The sequence below is a fragment of the Euprymna scolopes genome, chromosome 32, assembly GCF_053919585.1.
Source record: "Euprymna scolopes isolate OS-2025 chromosome 32, ASM5391958v1, whole genome shotgun sequence".
Classification (NCBI taxonomy): domain Eukaryota; kingdom Metazoa; phylum Mollusca; class Cephalopoda; order Sepiida; family Sepiolidae; genus Euprymna; species Euprymna scolopes.
Window position 1 is genome coordinate 39234115 of NC_136513.1, and position 15849 is coordinate 39249963.

The 15849-nt window shown below is 35.6% G+C and overlaps 1 protein-coding gene across 5 annotated transcripts in view; it reads left to right on the forward strand.

The window, feature by feature from the left end:
* Positions 1–15593, forward strand: part of LOC145256289 (uncharacterized) — a 39068-nt gene extending 23475 nt beyond the window's left edge. For 2 of the 5 annotated variants that reach the window (XM_080114997.1, XM_080114998.1), the window contains 3 exons: positions 8980–9105; positions 12975–13205; positions 13993–15593. In XM_080114997.1, coding sequence (XP_079971123.1) covers positions 8980–9105; positions 12975–13205; positions 13993–14850 — 1215 coding nt within the window. In that variant the 3' untranslated portion in view covers positions 14851–15593. The remainder of the gene's footprint in view (positions 1–8979; positions 9106–12974; positions 13206–13992) is intronic. The other 3 variants (XM_080114999.1, XM_080115000.1, XM_080115001.1) reach the window with 3 other exon arrangements.
* Positions 15594–15849: the final 256 nt, after the last annotated feature.

Sequence of the window (15849 nt, forward strand, 5' to 3'; positions counted from 1 at the left end):
TATGGGGAGGGGGTTAACTATTCTGAAACTACACTTAACAATGTAAAAAAATAAGGGAAAATATATGTATGAACAATAAATATTTCTTCAGTTAAATAAAATATTCTGTAAATTTTTTAACGGAAATGAGGGACAAATATATTAAAAGGCAAGAAAAATTGATTTTAACAAATTAAATTGTTAGATTGTATAATTTATTATACTAACAACTTAATTATCTCCAAATTGTTTCAATCCATTGTGTAAAAGTCTTATTGAGCGGCGCTGTCTGGTGCAAAAAATAGCCGAGTGCATTTTTTTCGTTTAATAAACAGATAAAAAACTGGGTTAGCATATTTTGTGTTTGTTTTCTTATTTTAAAAAATACAATTTGTCAACACGGGATGAAGAAACTTGAAGATAACCAATAAGCCATCATTAAAGTTAAAACTAGTTGAGTGCCAGAGTTCACCAGCATCATATTGTATCTTATGAACTCGAAGATTTTATTGTTGGCATTGGTTTCCCCGATATTTGTCTGTTTCCAGCTACGGTATAACTGGAAATGTTTTCTCAGTCATTAAATCATTTCTCTCCGATAGGCTCATAAGAGTAGTGGTAGATGGACAAAAATCGGAGGCCTGCAATATAAATGCTGGAGTCCCTCAGGGGTCAATCCTCGGCCCAACTCTCTTCCTGATCTACATCAATGACCTCCCTAAACACATACTTAAATCATTCGTTGACATCTATGCTGATGACACGACCATCTACGGCAACACATCAAAGGCTGTAAATGACGAAGTTCTCTCGGATTCTCTCACCTCTGATCTCGAGCGCGTGGTTCAGTGGGGGAAGATGTGGCTAGTTACCTTTAATGCATCTAAAACCAAACTCCTATCCTTACATCATCAACGCTCTGATCCCCAGCTGACATCAATTGTGATGGATGGCTCTCGTCTGGGTGAGGCCCCGTGTTTTGACAAGCTTCTGGGTTTGACCTTTACTCCTGATCTGAAATGGAACACGTACATCAAGTCTGTTGCCAAGGTCGCAGGAAAGATGGTGGGATCCTTCTACCGCTCCAGAAGATATCTCACTACTGATTCAATTCTCTATCTATATAAAAGCCAAGTACGGCCAAGGATGGAATACTGTTGCCATATCTGGGCAGGAGCTGCCAAAAACAGCCTATCATGCCTTGACAGAGTACAAAATAGACTTCGTGGTTTAGTGGGGGATGCCCTTTTCTCTACCCTGCAACCCCTCTCCCACAGAAGAGACGTTGCGAGCCTATCCTTGTTTTATCGTTATTTTCATGGCAGGTGCTCGTCTGAACTCCAATCCCTGGTCCCCCCTCGCCAAACTTTCACGAAAATCACCCGTCTAGCTGAATCCACTGTGAAAAATTTCCCCCACTCTATATCTGTGCTTAAATCAAAACGCGGATTTCATGAGCAAAGCTTCTTTCTTAGAACTGCACGCCTGTGGAACTCTGTTCCATCTGCCTGCTTCCCTCCGGACTACAACTTGGATGTCTTCAAGTCTAATGTTAACAAATTCCTAATGAACCGCCCCCCTAATTAAACACTTCATAAAATCTCCTCACTAACGTGATGTACTTGCAATAACCCTTATCCCTGAGTGGCTTCCGGGCCTTGATAAGTGGTGATCACTGTGTAAAAAAAAAAAAAGAAAAAAAAAAGATATCTGGTACAAACGGGAAGGACCATTTAAAGATTGCAAACATTCTAAGTGAAGGTGATTAGGTGGATTGAAATAGATTCGAACTTGGGGCCCCCAGCTCGTCAGTTTGTGTTGTGAACAACTGAACCGCTATCACCCGCCATAAGAATTAATAATATTGATGGATTCTTAATTGGATGTAGAAAATAATTAGAGAGTATTAGAAAAGATAGAGGAGATTAAGAACATTATTATTTTACTAGCATTTACTAGCAGGCGTCATTTCTCGGCGTTGCCCGAGGATATTATAAAAGGAATCTAACTGATTGAATTGTTAGGTTTATTTTATCTTTTCTTTCTTTTTTTTTACACGGTGATCACCACTTATCAAGGCCCGGAAGCAACTCAGCGATAAGGGTTATTGCAAGTACATTACGTTAGTGTGGAGATTTGATGAAGTGTTTAATTAAGGGGGCGGTTCATTAGGAATTTTTTAACATTGGACTTGAAGAGATCCAAGTTGTAGTCCGGATGGAAGCAGGCAGACGGAACAGAGTTCCACAGGCGTGCAGTTCTAAGAAAGAAGCTTTGTTCATGGAATCCGCGTTTTGATTTAGGCACTAATATAGAGTGGGGGAAATGTTTCACAGTGGATTCAGCTAGACGGGTGTTTTTAGTGAGAGATTGGCGAGGGGGGACCAGAGATTGGAGTTCAGGCGAGCATCTGCGATGAAAATAACGATAAAACAAGGATAGGCTTATATTATTGTTTTAAATTTTTCATATTAGCAGTTGTATATACAGCCGCCATCATGGAAACTTAACCTAGAACCTTGTTTTGTGTTTCCCTGTACATGTGAATTCGGACATTCAATAGAATTCATGTGTGTTATTTCTGTGTCAATTGTCGTATCGTCAGTTATTGAAATTGTATTTATAAAGTAGAAATGCAAAGAAAATATTAAAATATGAAGTATTACTTCTCCTCGTGGATAAAACATTAAATTCCCATCTCCCTTAATTAGGATACAAAGATGTGGTTTTAAGGCATATATAATCTTTCCTTGTTTTGCGAATTTCGAGTCTCAGGTGGAAATAAGTTCGGAAAAATATTTCGGAATTCTGAAAGTATTTTGTTTTTAAAATCGTTCAAATCTTCTAAATAATCTGAATAGTATGTTGAACTGATTATATGTATTTGTAATTTTTGATTTGTTTAAGAATTCCTACGGGAACCTCCCAAATTAAAATTTTGAATAATTATCTAAACTCAAATGTAAATTAATATTAAGCCGACTTCACAAGTTGATAAAAGTTAATTATTGGATTTTAATTATAAAGGTGAAGGTGGAGGATTTCAATCCCGATAGATAAAGCCAAAAAAACAAAAAAGAATAAAAATAAACAAAGAAATAAAATAGAATAAAAAAATAAATAAAGCATTACCCACCCCCGCTCCCAACATACACACACAATGCCCACCATATCCTTATGTAGCTAGAATGAGTCAGTCAGGTTCCCACTTCCGATATGACCCTAAAAATGGGTAGGTCGCTGTTTCCAGACTCTTCAGCTAAGGTTAAAAAAATGTTTCTAACATTTAAACCTAATTTGTACTAATTACCGCTAACTGTTTTCTTATTACAGCTTTGACTTAAAAACTCGTAACTAAATGCAAAGAAAATATTACAATATGAAGTATTACTTCTCCTTGTGGATAAAACATTAAATTCTCAGCTCCCTTGTATTTTGCTAAAATGATAATTATCCACTCGAACTTACTAAAGTAGAAAGATAAATTTTCCAAAAAATATTTAAGTATGCCAAAATTATTCGGTTTAATTTTTCCATAATAAGTATATAAATATGCCGTTTTAGGTATATGTAATCTTTCCTTGTTTTGTGAGTTTCGAGTCTAAGGTGTTAATAAGTTCAGAAAAATATTAAAAAATTCCGAAAGTATTTTATTTTCAAAAGCGTTTCAATCTTCTGAATAATCTGAATAGTATGTTAAACTCTTTAAGGTATTAGATTATTCGTATTTGTATTTTTTATTTTTTTTTGAGAATTCCTACTAGACCAAGGCAATTATAAATGTTTCCGGGATAACTGTATAAAGTGTTTAAAATGTTTGGTTTTCGTTATCTGTAAATTTTAATTTTGGCGAATACATAGACCAAGGTAAAATAAATTAGGTCGAAAACAGTATATTGAATCTCTGGCAGTATTCAGTAAAAAAAAAAAGGTTTACATTTTTTGAATAGTATATTAAAATGATCTAATTATTTGGTTTTTGTTATGTCCATTTTTTAATCCTTTGAGAATTCCCTCTAGACTGAGGCAATTATAAAAGCATTTAAAATGTTTAAATATCTGTTATCTGTTTGAAATTGCTTTGTAGACTCAGATAATGTGTAATGCTTGCGGAATAAGTAACTGAAAACCGTGAAATGGTTTCTATATCGTGTTTACATTATCGAAGGCTTAAAAGAACGTTTTACGTCGTAACCAATGTAAAGACGCAGGCATATAGATATTTACCAAAAAAAGTATTTTAAATTTAAACTGACATTTGGGCGTCAATAGTTATCCACTTTTGACGAATGCATAGGACAAGTGCAGATGCCGTCATCTATAGTGGTAGAAGTCTTTATTGTATGTGCTTCTCCGTCCATGTTTGTAATTGTAAACAATACGAACCGAGCATATTATACTTCACTGGAAATATTAAAATATTAGGAAGCTGGAAAAATCGTGGAAAACACCTACTATATATTACTAGCGGGGGGGGAGGGGTTACCCGGCGTTGCCCGGGTGTTTGTAGGTGTGATTATGGGGGGGTAATTAATAATCCTGCTTAAATATTATAAAAAAGACGATGTAAAAAAACAAAACCAAAACGAAAAAAAAAATGGCATAAATGAACCTGCGTATGGGGGGGGGTAAACTAAAGAATAAGCGAAGTAATAAAAAAAAACGTTTGGTCGGGAGGAGGGATTGAACCCGGAAGTGGAAAACAATACCAACTACTTAACGGTCTCGACCACGAATGCGAGTAATACTTTAGCATGTTAAGTTAAAGCTTATAAAGCTAAAAGAAGTTTGATTGACAGGAAGACGCTAAATGAGGTCATCGCACGATCGTTATTTTTAGTTTTCACTTCACCCAGATAACGGTGGGAAGTGGGGGGGGGGGAAACAGCGAAAGCCGAGAAGAAAACGTGTTTCACTGTATTTATACTAAAATGCACGACAAACAGTGGACGGAGCGAAATAGCGCGAATCTCATAAAAGTCGACGTAAATAAATCTATACGCTACGCGCTTTTCTAATTCCTAGATATTATAATATAGGACCCATATACACAGTTTTAAGCGATAGTAACAACCCCGGGAACGCGTACGAAAGAAGCCTTTTGAAGACATACACGAAATGAACACACACATTTTGCCTTTTATATATATACATTAATGTTAAATATCCACCTACTTTATAGTATTCATTTTTAAAGTGTGAAAGTTCGTTGTTGGGTACACATCTCTACAAATTCTGACAATAGACTTTTCCTGACGTCACTTCTGGTAATCAGTTTCTGTTATCGAGTAGTCTGCACTTGAGAATCAAAGGGAGATGGTCGTAACCTTACTTCCGATTGAGCAGAGTGAACTGTATTTTCTGATAATGGGTATTTAATATGGTTGTATTTGAATTAATTTACTTTTTTAACGTTCCCTTTTATTGTGCTTTATTACTGTTCCGCCGCTTATTTTTGAATATTTTTAGGGTGTTTTTATAACACTAAACAGATCTACCCGCCCCCACCAAAAAAAAATTACCATTGTTTGAACCTTACATTTTTACATATACGCTATATACTTGCTTAATCCACAAACGCGACAACTTTCCTGTGTTTAACTGGTACTTGCTCGACAATACGGCTGCTCCCTCTCTCGCTCTTTCTTTCTCTGTATCTCTCTCTCTCTCTTTCTCTCTATCTCTCTACACGACACAACCGTAAAACATAAATTAATCCAAACACAACCATATTAAATACCTATTAGTAAAAAAATTAGTACCTACACATGCACACATTAACTAATCTAAACATCCATACCTCAACAAAATACTCTTAAAACTCAATACAATGCATTTAACCGACATAAGTCCAGTTCAAACAGACTGAAGTATATAGAAGCTAGAAATAACGTTAAGAAAGAAATAGCGACAGCTAAGAGAGAATTTACGGAAACCACTAAAAAGCGCATCGAAGCACAAAAACTAGGAACTCGAGACTTCTGGAAAATCTACAACAGTGTAGTAAATAATGGGCAATCAACAATTCCCCCACTAACCAACAATCACGAGGTTGTCTCCTCAGCAACCGACAAGGCTAACATGCTTGCCAGTCGGTTTGCCTCAAACTCCACACTGGACCCTTCCAACCACCCCCTACCTGACTTTCCTATGCGGACAGACGCCACACTAGACGATCTGAAAACCACCCCTGCTCAGGTGCATGCTATCATAAAAAACCTTGACACCTCAAAAGCATGTGGACCCGATCTTATCCCAGCTGTGCTATTAAAAAAGTGCTCAGCCGAAGTAGCTCCAGTTCTCTCCAAACTCTACAACAAATGTCTTAATGAAGCTTGCTTTCCGGGCTGTTGGAAAACTCCTGTTGTACCAGTATTCAAGAATTATGGCGAAAGGACAGACCCATCAAATTATCGCCCCATTAGCCTCCTCCCACTTTTTGCCTAAATATTTGAGACCATAATTAACCATGCTCTAGTCCATCATCTTACAGATGCTAAACTACTGACTGACAAACAATATGGATTTAGACAAGCCCGTTCAACAGCAGACATCCTCACTGTGATCTCTGAACGTATATACCATTCACTGGACAAAGCGGGGGAAGGCAGAGCGGTAGCTCTAGATATATCTAAGGCTTTTGACAGGGTATGGCATGAGGGTCTCCTCAGTAAAATCAGATCATACGGTATCACTGGTAGAATACTTAACATAATTAAATCCTTCTTAGATAAGAGAAAAATCCAGGTAGTCCTCGACGGTCGCACATCTAAACAATATGATATAAATGCGGGAGTGCCCCAGGGTTCTATCCTTGGACCTCTATTGTTCCTGATATTCATAAATGACCTCCCCGAAAACATTGCCTTTGAGATGGGTATATATGCTGATGACACTAAGCTCTATGGCAGACACGACAGGAAGACGAATGAACACATTTCTAAAGAAATGGCAGAAACACTAGAGGAAGACCTCCAATCTGTAGTGGAATGGGGACAAAAGTGGTTGGTCGCGTTCAATGCTGCCAAGACTAAACTAGTTTCATTCAATAATTACAAGAAACCCTCTCTACCACCCATAGCAATGGCCACGACTCTTTATCTGAGAGTCCATCTTTCAAACTCCTTGGCCTAACGTTCACAGGAAACATGAGTTGGAACAATTACATTGAAGGCATTGCCAGGGCCGCTGCAAGAAAGGTAGGCTCTCTCTACCGTGCTAGAAAACTACTAACACCCGAAAGTATCCTGTACCTCTATAAGGCCACCATTCGCCCATGTATGGAGTATTGCTGCCACATCTGGGCTGGTGCATCTGCTACTAGTCTCTCGCTCCTTGACAAGGTTCAAAAGAGAGTCGCAAACCTGATAGGCCCTGAACTGGCATCTAAGCTTCAGCCTCTGTCCCATCGACGAAATGTTGCATCCCTCTGCCTTTTCTACAAGTATTTTAGTGGTGAATGCTCTGACGAACTGCAATCACTTGTGCCCCCACGACGCGAGCACCCTCGACAAACCCGACAGGCTACTAGATCCCACCCCCACACTGTAGAGGTCCCTAGATGTAAAAGATCTTTTTACTCCAATAGTTTCTTCCCCAGAACCGCAAGACTCTGGAATTCCATTCCAGGTCCCTGCTTCCCCAACAGTACTGACGTGCAGAAGTTCAAGTGTAACGTGAACCGACACCTTGCTGCCCAAATCCCTACATAGTACCCCAGTAGTTGTTGCCCCTGATAGTAGCCCCCTACACCAAAGTGGCAATTTGCCTTGTTTGGGGTGAAAATGTAATAAAAAAAAAAAAAAAAAAATTACGATTAACCGTGTTTACCTTTTACGACTTCCGAGCTGCGATGTCTTCCTTCTACTGTGATTTATTACGGGCCCTTCCATTTTTTTAAAAATATTTTTAGTTTTTTTACACCAAGCATCTCCCCCAAACAAAACTACCCTATATTTCCTGCGTGCAAGCTTTATACGTACTTATTCCAGAAACACGAACCTTTCCTTGTGTTCTCACCTTTTACGATTCCCGAGCGATATTTTTCTTCTATTTTACTTTTTTAAACATTTTAAGTTTTTTTTTTTTAATAACACCGAACCAGTTCTATATCTAATCTCCAAGAAAAGAAAAATACCTCACCCTGAACCCAAAAGTTTCTGCATGTACGCTATATACTTACTTATTCTACAAACGAAACCCTTACTTCGGTTGGATTTACACGAGTTGTACTTGTTTTTCCTTCGAAGAAAAGATAATTTTTACCTAAACTACAACTTCAAACTCTCCTTAAAAATGACGAACTTGAAAGGTTTTTCCTCTATGCTGATTCAGAAAATCTTAATTATATTTGACAGATGCAAGTACTTTACGACATGTACCGCTCTCCTCACGCAGTTATTCTCTCACCTCCATCAAAAAACATACCCTGACCCAAATATTTTATGCATGTAAGGTTAAAAATGAATATTACATAAGAGACCACTTATTTGTTTGCATTTACACCAGTTGTTCCTTTTTTAATATAAATTTACGAACCACACACTTTTCTTTAAAATAAAGACTTTTATAGGTTTTCTACTATGCTGATTTAGAAAATCTCATTTTCCATTGTTAAAAACAAAGAGGTTGTGTTGGTTCAGAGTATTTGCGCGTAGGAATCTTAACAGCGATTATCGAGGTTACATTCCGAGCAATAGTTTTAAACAACCCCACCCTTACTCACAAAACGGGGTGTCTTTTGCGAAAGATGTTCTTTACATAGGGAGCGTGGCGGTGTCCATTTACAAAGCCGTTCTTACCATGGGATTATTGGAGATTGGGCAACAACAACAACAACTGTATTTTAAATTTTTACGCGGAGAGGAGCATGCTTCCACCGGGCAGCGCCGGTTAACGGGTCCTGCTAGTGCAGAATAAAGGCGTTATATCCAATTCCATAAATGCGATTCCGATACTCATAAGGGATTAAACTGATTGTCTCGTCTTTTGTTTTTACAGAGTTTCTTATACAGACTTGAAGTTGATGACAAACTCATCATTGCAATCGTTGAGGTATTAATCCTGAGCTTGGCATTTATCATGTGCAGTCTCTCGCTAATATCATCAGTCTATTATCATCTAACGGTAAGCAGTTATATTATAATTATGATTGGAAAATGAGAGGGGCTAAGTAGATGAATGACTATGACAATAACACAATAGAATAATAGGGAAAGTAGAAGTGTGTTGATCCCATAATTAGAATAAAATAAAAGTGAAATCATGTTATTATTGTGACAGACCGTCGACGAACGAGAAAAGCAGCAGCAGCCACATTTAAGGCACGTATGCAAATTGGCAAATTGCGCACGGGCTAACATCACGGGAAGAAGGAGGTGAAAAAGTGACATTGAAAATAGACCGCGTGACCATAGAAAGATGCAGAGAGCGTTGAAAATAAGTGTCGATAAAAGATGTTGGATGCGAACAGACACATGCGCAATAATTTTAATGCAAAAAAAAAATGAATAATTGCTGTTTAGTATCCACTTTAATAATTCTTAGTCGTAATTTTATGCCCTTCTTTGTTTGTTCCTGCGATAGTAGCAGACAACGTGCGGGTCTGAGTTGCTTAAATGCAACGACACGGTTCGAAAATAATAGCTATTCTTACTTATATATTGTTTTGGGTGTCGGTGACCAAACATTTTTCCAGCGTGGGTCAAAATGAAGAAAAACAAACAAGGAAAAGTGAACGTAACAACGGAAAATGAAGTCGAATAGGGGGCACTTAATAAGAAACCAAGCAAAGAGAGAGAACGTTTAAAACCTTCCCCTTTTACCTTCTTGTTTGCTCACTTTCGATTTTTTTTTGTCTTGTCAGCCATATTTAGTGCTCAGAGATGTTTGATGGGGACAGTGGTTTACTGTCAATGCCTGTTTAGTTCTTATGATATACATTCTAGTCTTACAGGTTGACTATACATAATTATGAAAAATACTGTTTAATATTCATTTTAACGGAGCTAATAGCTTGTGTTTTAGATAAGAATTTAGAATAAACCATTTTGATTCGAACATATTACAAAGCTGAAATGGATTTTAACCTATTATAGCCTGAAATAAAGTAATGTATAATGTGTTTAGTAAATACTAAATCTATAATATAAAGCTGAACGTCTGTAGGTGTGTCTGGTCACGAATAGGCTCCTATATTGTTGACTATTTAAAAAAAAAACTGACACGAGACACAGGAATGGGTATGTTTGATCTGGCATAATGATGATTCATTAAAAGTGTGGGGTCTACGTAAGCGCCTGTTCCACAAAGTATGGAAATAAAAAATTTAAAAATTAACAAAAAAAATGTTAACAAATGTTTAAGATAGATGTACATAATAATACTTTGATATGTATGTTTTAACTTAAATGGGGACGGTATAATAAAATGATGGGGTCTCCGTTCGCGCCGGACCCCCATAGAATGGAAATATGTCACAAAGTTTAACAAGGTTTTTTTAATATAGATCCACAGAATATTGTGATAAGTGTTTCAGTGTGAAGAGGTTTGGTATAATAAATTATGGGGTTTATCTATTTTATTTTTACTATCGTCATATTTTGCTTTGGTTTTGATACCCCCAAATTCGAAGCTATCTCTTTATAACCCTTCCTTTTCATAACTTATCATGCTTTCATAAATCAGAGTCCATTTTCTTAACCCAGTCAACGACGGGTACTTTTGCTAGTATATATATATATATATATATATATATATATATATATATATATATATATATAGTACGGTGATAGATAAAATCTTTAAGCTTACTTTTTGCTTAGGAATTAGACTTTTAATGATGATGATGATGATGATGATGCTGATGATGATGATGATGATGATGATGATGATGATGATGATGATGATGGTGATGGTGATGATGATGATGATGATGATGATGATGATATACAGCCCACGCCATTCCCATGTTAAAAATGGTTTTATAAATAGTAACATTATTTAGAAATTCGATCGTAACTATGGTAGGACCGTTGTTAAATATTTTGTTTTTACACCGTTTTCTTAATTTACCGACTATTTTCAGACGTTTATGAAAACTTTCAAGTAGCATGTTGTACACTAACGAGAACTGATACAGTCTGGTTTTGTTTTAAAATCAAAATAAATATGTTTTCGTCTAAAAATGTTCAATAAATTACAAGGAAAACATTTGAGAAAAAGTATAAGTTGAAATTACTCGAACTTTGCAAATTTACGAAAAAAAAACAACAACAAATCTCTAATAAAATATTTATTAATTTTAAAAGAATCGGAATTGGAATCAGAATCAGGAATCGTATTGGAATTGAAAATTTAGAACGAAATCGGTAATTGTAAAGTTTTGTAATCGTCCCACCACTGGTTTTAAAAAAGCTTTGTTACATATATCAAGCCTAGTGACTGTCATCAAACAGAGCAGATTTCCAATTATTTCTCTGAATAATTGATTGTCTATTAATTTATTTATATCGATCTGATTGAGAGTTATAGTTATGGTTTGAAATCTTTCATTCCAAACGGTAGCAGGATTATTTCAATGTACCGTGACGGATTCATTGTTATCGTTTGATTTTCATAAGTAAACTTTATATCATAGAAAGTGTTTTAGATCGGCCATTTAATTTTTTTATTTAATTTATTCTTAACATCTTTTAACGTGCTGTCACAATTTTAGACGAGTAATATATCGTCAACTAAAAAAAAAACAATGTATTCCCTTTATATATCAACTAACTTCTTCCGAATGTATTTTTGAAGAACGAAAGCAAAACCAGGTTATTACTAATTCCCAGGTTATTACTAATTACCAGGTTATTACTAATTACCAGGTTATTACTTAGGCTTTCCTTAAAACAAAAAGAAATCTGAGTTATGTTTTTACTAATGTTTTTTTAATTTAAAATCTGAGGTAGGTTCTTACTAATAACGTCTTTAAGGAAAATATCAGAAGTAAGCTTCTGGATAATGGGTTTTAATGGTAAAATATTTCAAAAATGTCCTTACTAATGCTTTATTAAGTTAGAGAAAATCTGATCGAGATTCTTTCTAATGCAATTCTGTGTAAACTATCTAAACAAGATTCTTACTAATTCTTGTCATGATACAAAAAATCTGATCCAGTTTCTTACTAATGTATTTTGTAAATCAAAAAATGATTTTCTTAAGAAAGACATTGAGTTAGGTGCTTACGAATGACGGTCTTAAGAAAAAATATGAGCCATGATCTTTGTAATAATTCTCCCGAAAAAAAAAATGAGCCATATCCTTGCGAATGATTTATTTGCGTAAAAAAATCTGAGCAATGTTCTTTCGAATTCTTTTCATAAAAAATCTGCGCCAATTTCTTACGAATGCTTTTCCTAAGAAAACAATCTGAGCCCAGATTTTTACTATCACTTTTTTAGGAAACATATCTGAGCCAGATCCGTACTAATGCTTTTATCAGGGAACAATCTCAGCCAGTTTCTAACTCCTGTCTTAAGAAAAATATTAGAACCAGTTTATTACAAATGCTTTTCTTAAGAATAAAATCTAGGCCAGTTTTTTAATAATGATTTATAAAGAAATAATTTCCCATATTTTTAAAAATGCTTCTTTAATGTAAATAATGTTATTTTCTCGAAAATAAATAATCAAAATAAGGTAATTTATAATGTTTTTCTTTAAAGGAAATAATCTTATTTCGGTTCTTTATAAAACTTTTCTGAAAATTCATATTAGCTTGGTTCTTAGTAATGTGTTTTTAAAGTAAATTAATCTAAGCTAGATTCATACTAATAACTTCCTTCAACTAAATAAGCTTAGCTATGTCTTTACTAATGTTTTTTTCTTGAAGTAAATAATCTTAAATTGGAACGCCGATCAACTTTACAGTTTACTCATGAATTCAGTTACAGATTTTATGCGATCATTTTTATTGTTTTTCATTAATTGTTTATTTATTTTATTTTCAGGAAACTAGGGCACGACGGGATGTTGGTCACCTACAAACAGATTGCGATAGAATTCCGTATAGATTATCATCCAACAGCACACATCCGTATTCACTACGAGAAAGCAGTATACTCCCGTGCCATCGACAACCCCACGCATCAATTCGATGCGAATTACCGCCTCACAGATCAATCCGGCATCAACCGCTGAACGACGAGCCAGATGAGGAGGCACCACCCTCCTACGAAGAGGTTGTTAGAATTGCAAAATATTTATTTATAGAAAAGCAGTTGATGAGTTAATTTCAGATTATTTAACATTAATGTATTTGGTTACAGATAGCAGATTTGTATTTTCTGAAATTAGACTGCTACCAGTTCCGTTCTACGATAACCTCCGAATTCGACGACATTCCTAACATACAAACTAATGCCCTATGTGACCATCTTTCAACATCATATCTAACCCCTCTTTGAAAATTCCTCAATATCTGTCCCACTTTAAAAATTATCCCCTTAGCTCCATCCGTTTTACAAATATCCGCTATATTCGCTAGCTCTCCAAATGATCTCCCAAACTCTCTTGATTACAACTAACACTTTTTTTAGGAAATAGAACTGCTACTGTTAATTTTTTACGATACCCTCCGACTTCGGGTGCTATATGCCCAACTATGAAAATTATCCTCTATGTGACCATCTTTCAAAATCATATCGAAACGCACTTTTAAAATCACGGCATATCTGCAATACTTCCAAAAGTATCCCTTAAACATCCGCGTTTTCCAAAATTACCTTTTTACTTTACCCCAAATTACCACGTATCTATTCCCTCATTTCAAATGAGCCTTTACCTGACCTTTTCTTAGGAATCATTCCTTACCCCTTACGTATGCACTTTGGATACGTCTGAGCCATTATATATGTATATATATATATATAGGAGAACAATAGGAATAGGAAATGAAGTCACAAAAACTATATAGAAATTCAAGTTTCAGTGTTTTTTCATTAACTGTTACTTGATTTTTATTTTCAGGTAATATTTACGACTGGAGTTACCCAGGATTTTAATAACTTACGCACAACTCACGATGAAAACCTGTCCAGCAGCACAATACCGTATTCATTACCAGAAAGCATCAGATTCCCGTGCCGACTATCAAGGAATATAACACTTCCGTTGCAATTACCAACCCAAAGATCAACCGGGCAGGATTTTAATAACTTACGCACAACTCACGATGAAAACCTGTCCAGCAGCACAATACCGTATTCATTACCAGAAAGCATCAGATTCCCGTGCCGACTATCAAGGAATATAACACTTCCGTTGCAATTACCAACCCAAAGATCAACCGGGCAGGATTTTAATAACTTACGCACAACTCACGATGAAAACCTGTCCAGCAGCACAATACCGTATTCATTACCAGAAAGCATCAGATTCCCGTGCCGACTATCAAGGAATATAACACTTCCGTTGCAATTACCAACCCAAAGATCAACCGGGCAGGATTTTAATAACTTACGCACAACTCACGATGAAAACCTGTCCAGCAGCACAATACCGTATTCATTACCAGAAAGCATCAGATTCCCGTGCCGACTATCAAGGAATATAACACTTCCGTTGCAATTACCAACCCAAAGATCAACCGGGCAGGATTTTAATAACTTACGCACAACTCACGATGAAAACCTGTCCAGCAGCACAATACCGTATTCATTACCAGAAAGCATCAGATTCCCGTGCCGACTATCAAGGAATATAACACTTCCGTTGCAATTACCAACCCAAAGATCAACCGGGCATCAACCGCTGAACGATGATTCAAATGACGAAGCACCACCCACCTACGAACAAGTTGTTAGACTTGAAAAACTATTTACGTAGAACAATTTAATTTATTTAACATAGATGTATTTGATTTCAACTAGCAGTTTTGTTTTAATTAACTGCTACTGTTTTCTTTTTTTAAGGTACTCTTCAATTCGACTCCTATATCTCCAATGTAGAAAACAGTCCAATATGTGCACCGTCTTTCAAAAAAATATATAATCCCTATTCTAAAGTTTCTCTATACCGGTTCCACTTCCAAAATTATCCCTTAGTTTTATCTGTTTTCGAAATTATCCCCTTTGTTCACCATCTTCAAAAATAATCTCCTAAACGTCCCTAATTAGGTACAGCTAGCACTTTTTTGTCGAAATTGGACCGCCATTGTTAACCGATTATGATATTCCTCGAATTCGGCCTTTGTATGTCCAGCTTCGAAAATAATCCTCTATGCTTAACTTTCAAAATTTTATTTGACTTACCTTTAAAAATCACGGCATATTTGTCCTACTTCCAAAATACATCTTCAATGGACCCATCTTTCCAAATCATCACCTATCTACTCCTTCATTACAAATGACCCCTTTTATAACCCTCTCCTTGGGAATTACTTACCTAAGAAATCTTTAGGAACTCTGTTCTTATTACCTGTTTTTTTTTTAAAGACGGTCACTTGATCTTTTTCAAAACTGTCTTCCTAAGTTTCAAATATTCAAGATATAAAATGTGTCTTCTTTATGTAAAACAAATTTATATCTACATTATATTAACATTCTACCCAACGTGATTCAGTCATAAAATACTCTTAAATATTTTTTTAATTCATGTAAATTTTCTATGTATTATTATAGCGCTACTCCTCTGTTGAATATTTTATTGTCAGCAAACAACCCAGCTTAATATATGTATTAGCAGGCAGTATATCAACTGAGTTACACACACACATATATATATATATATATATATATACATATATATATATATATATATACTACTGGCTGCAAAATGCGAAGCTCGTTATTTGTTTGTTTGTTTGTTTACAAACAGGCGGTTTGA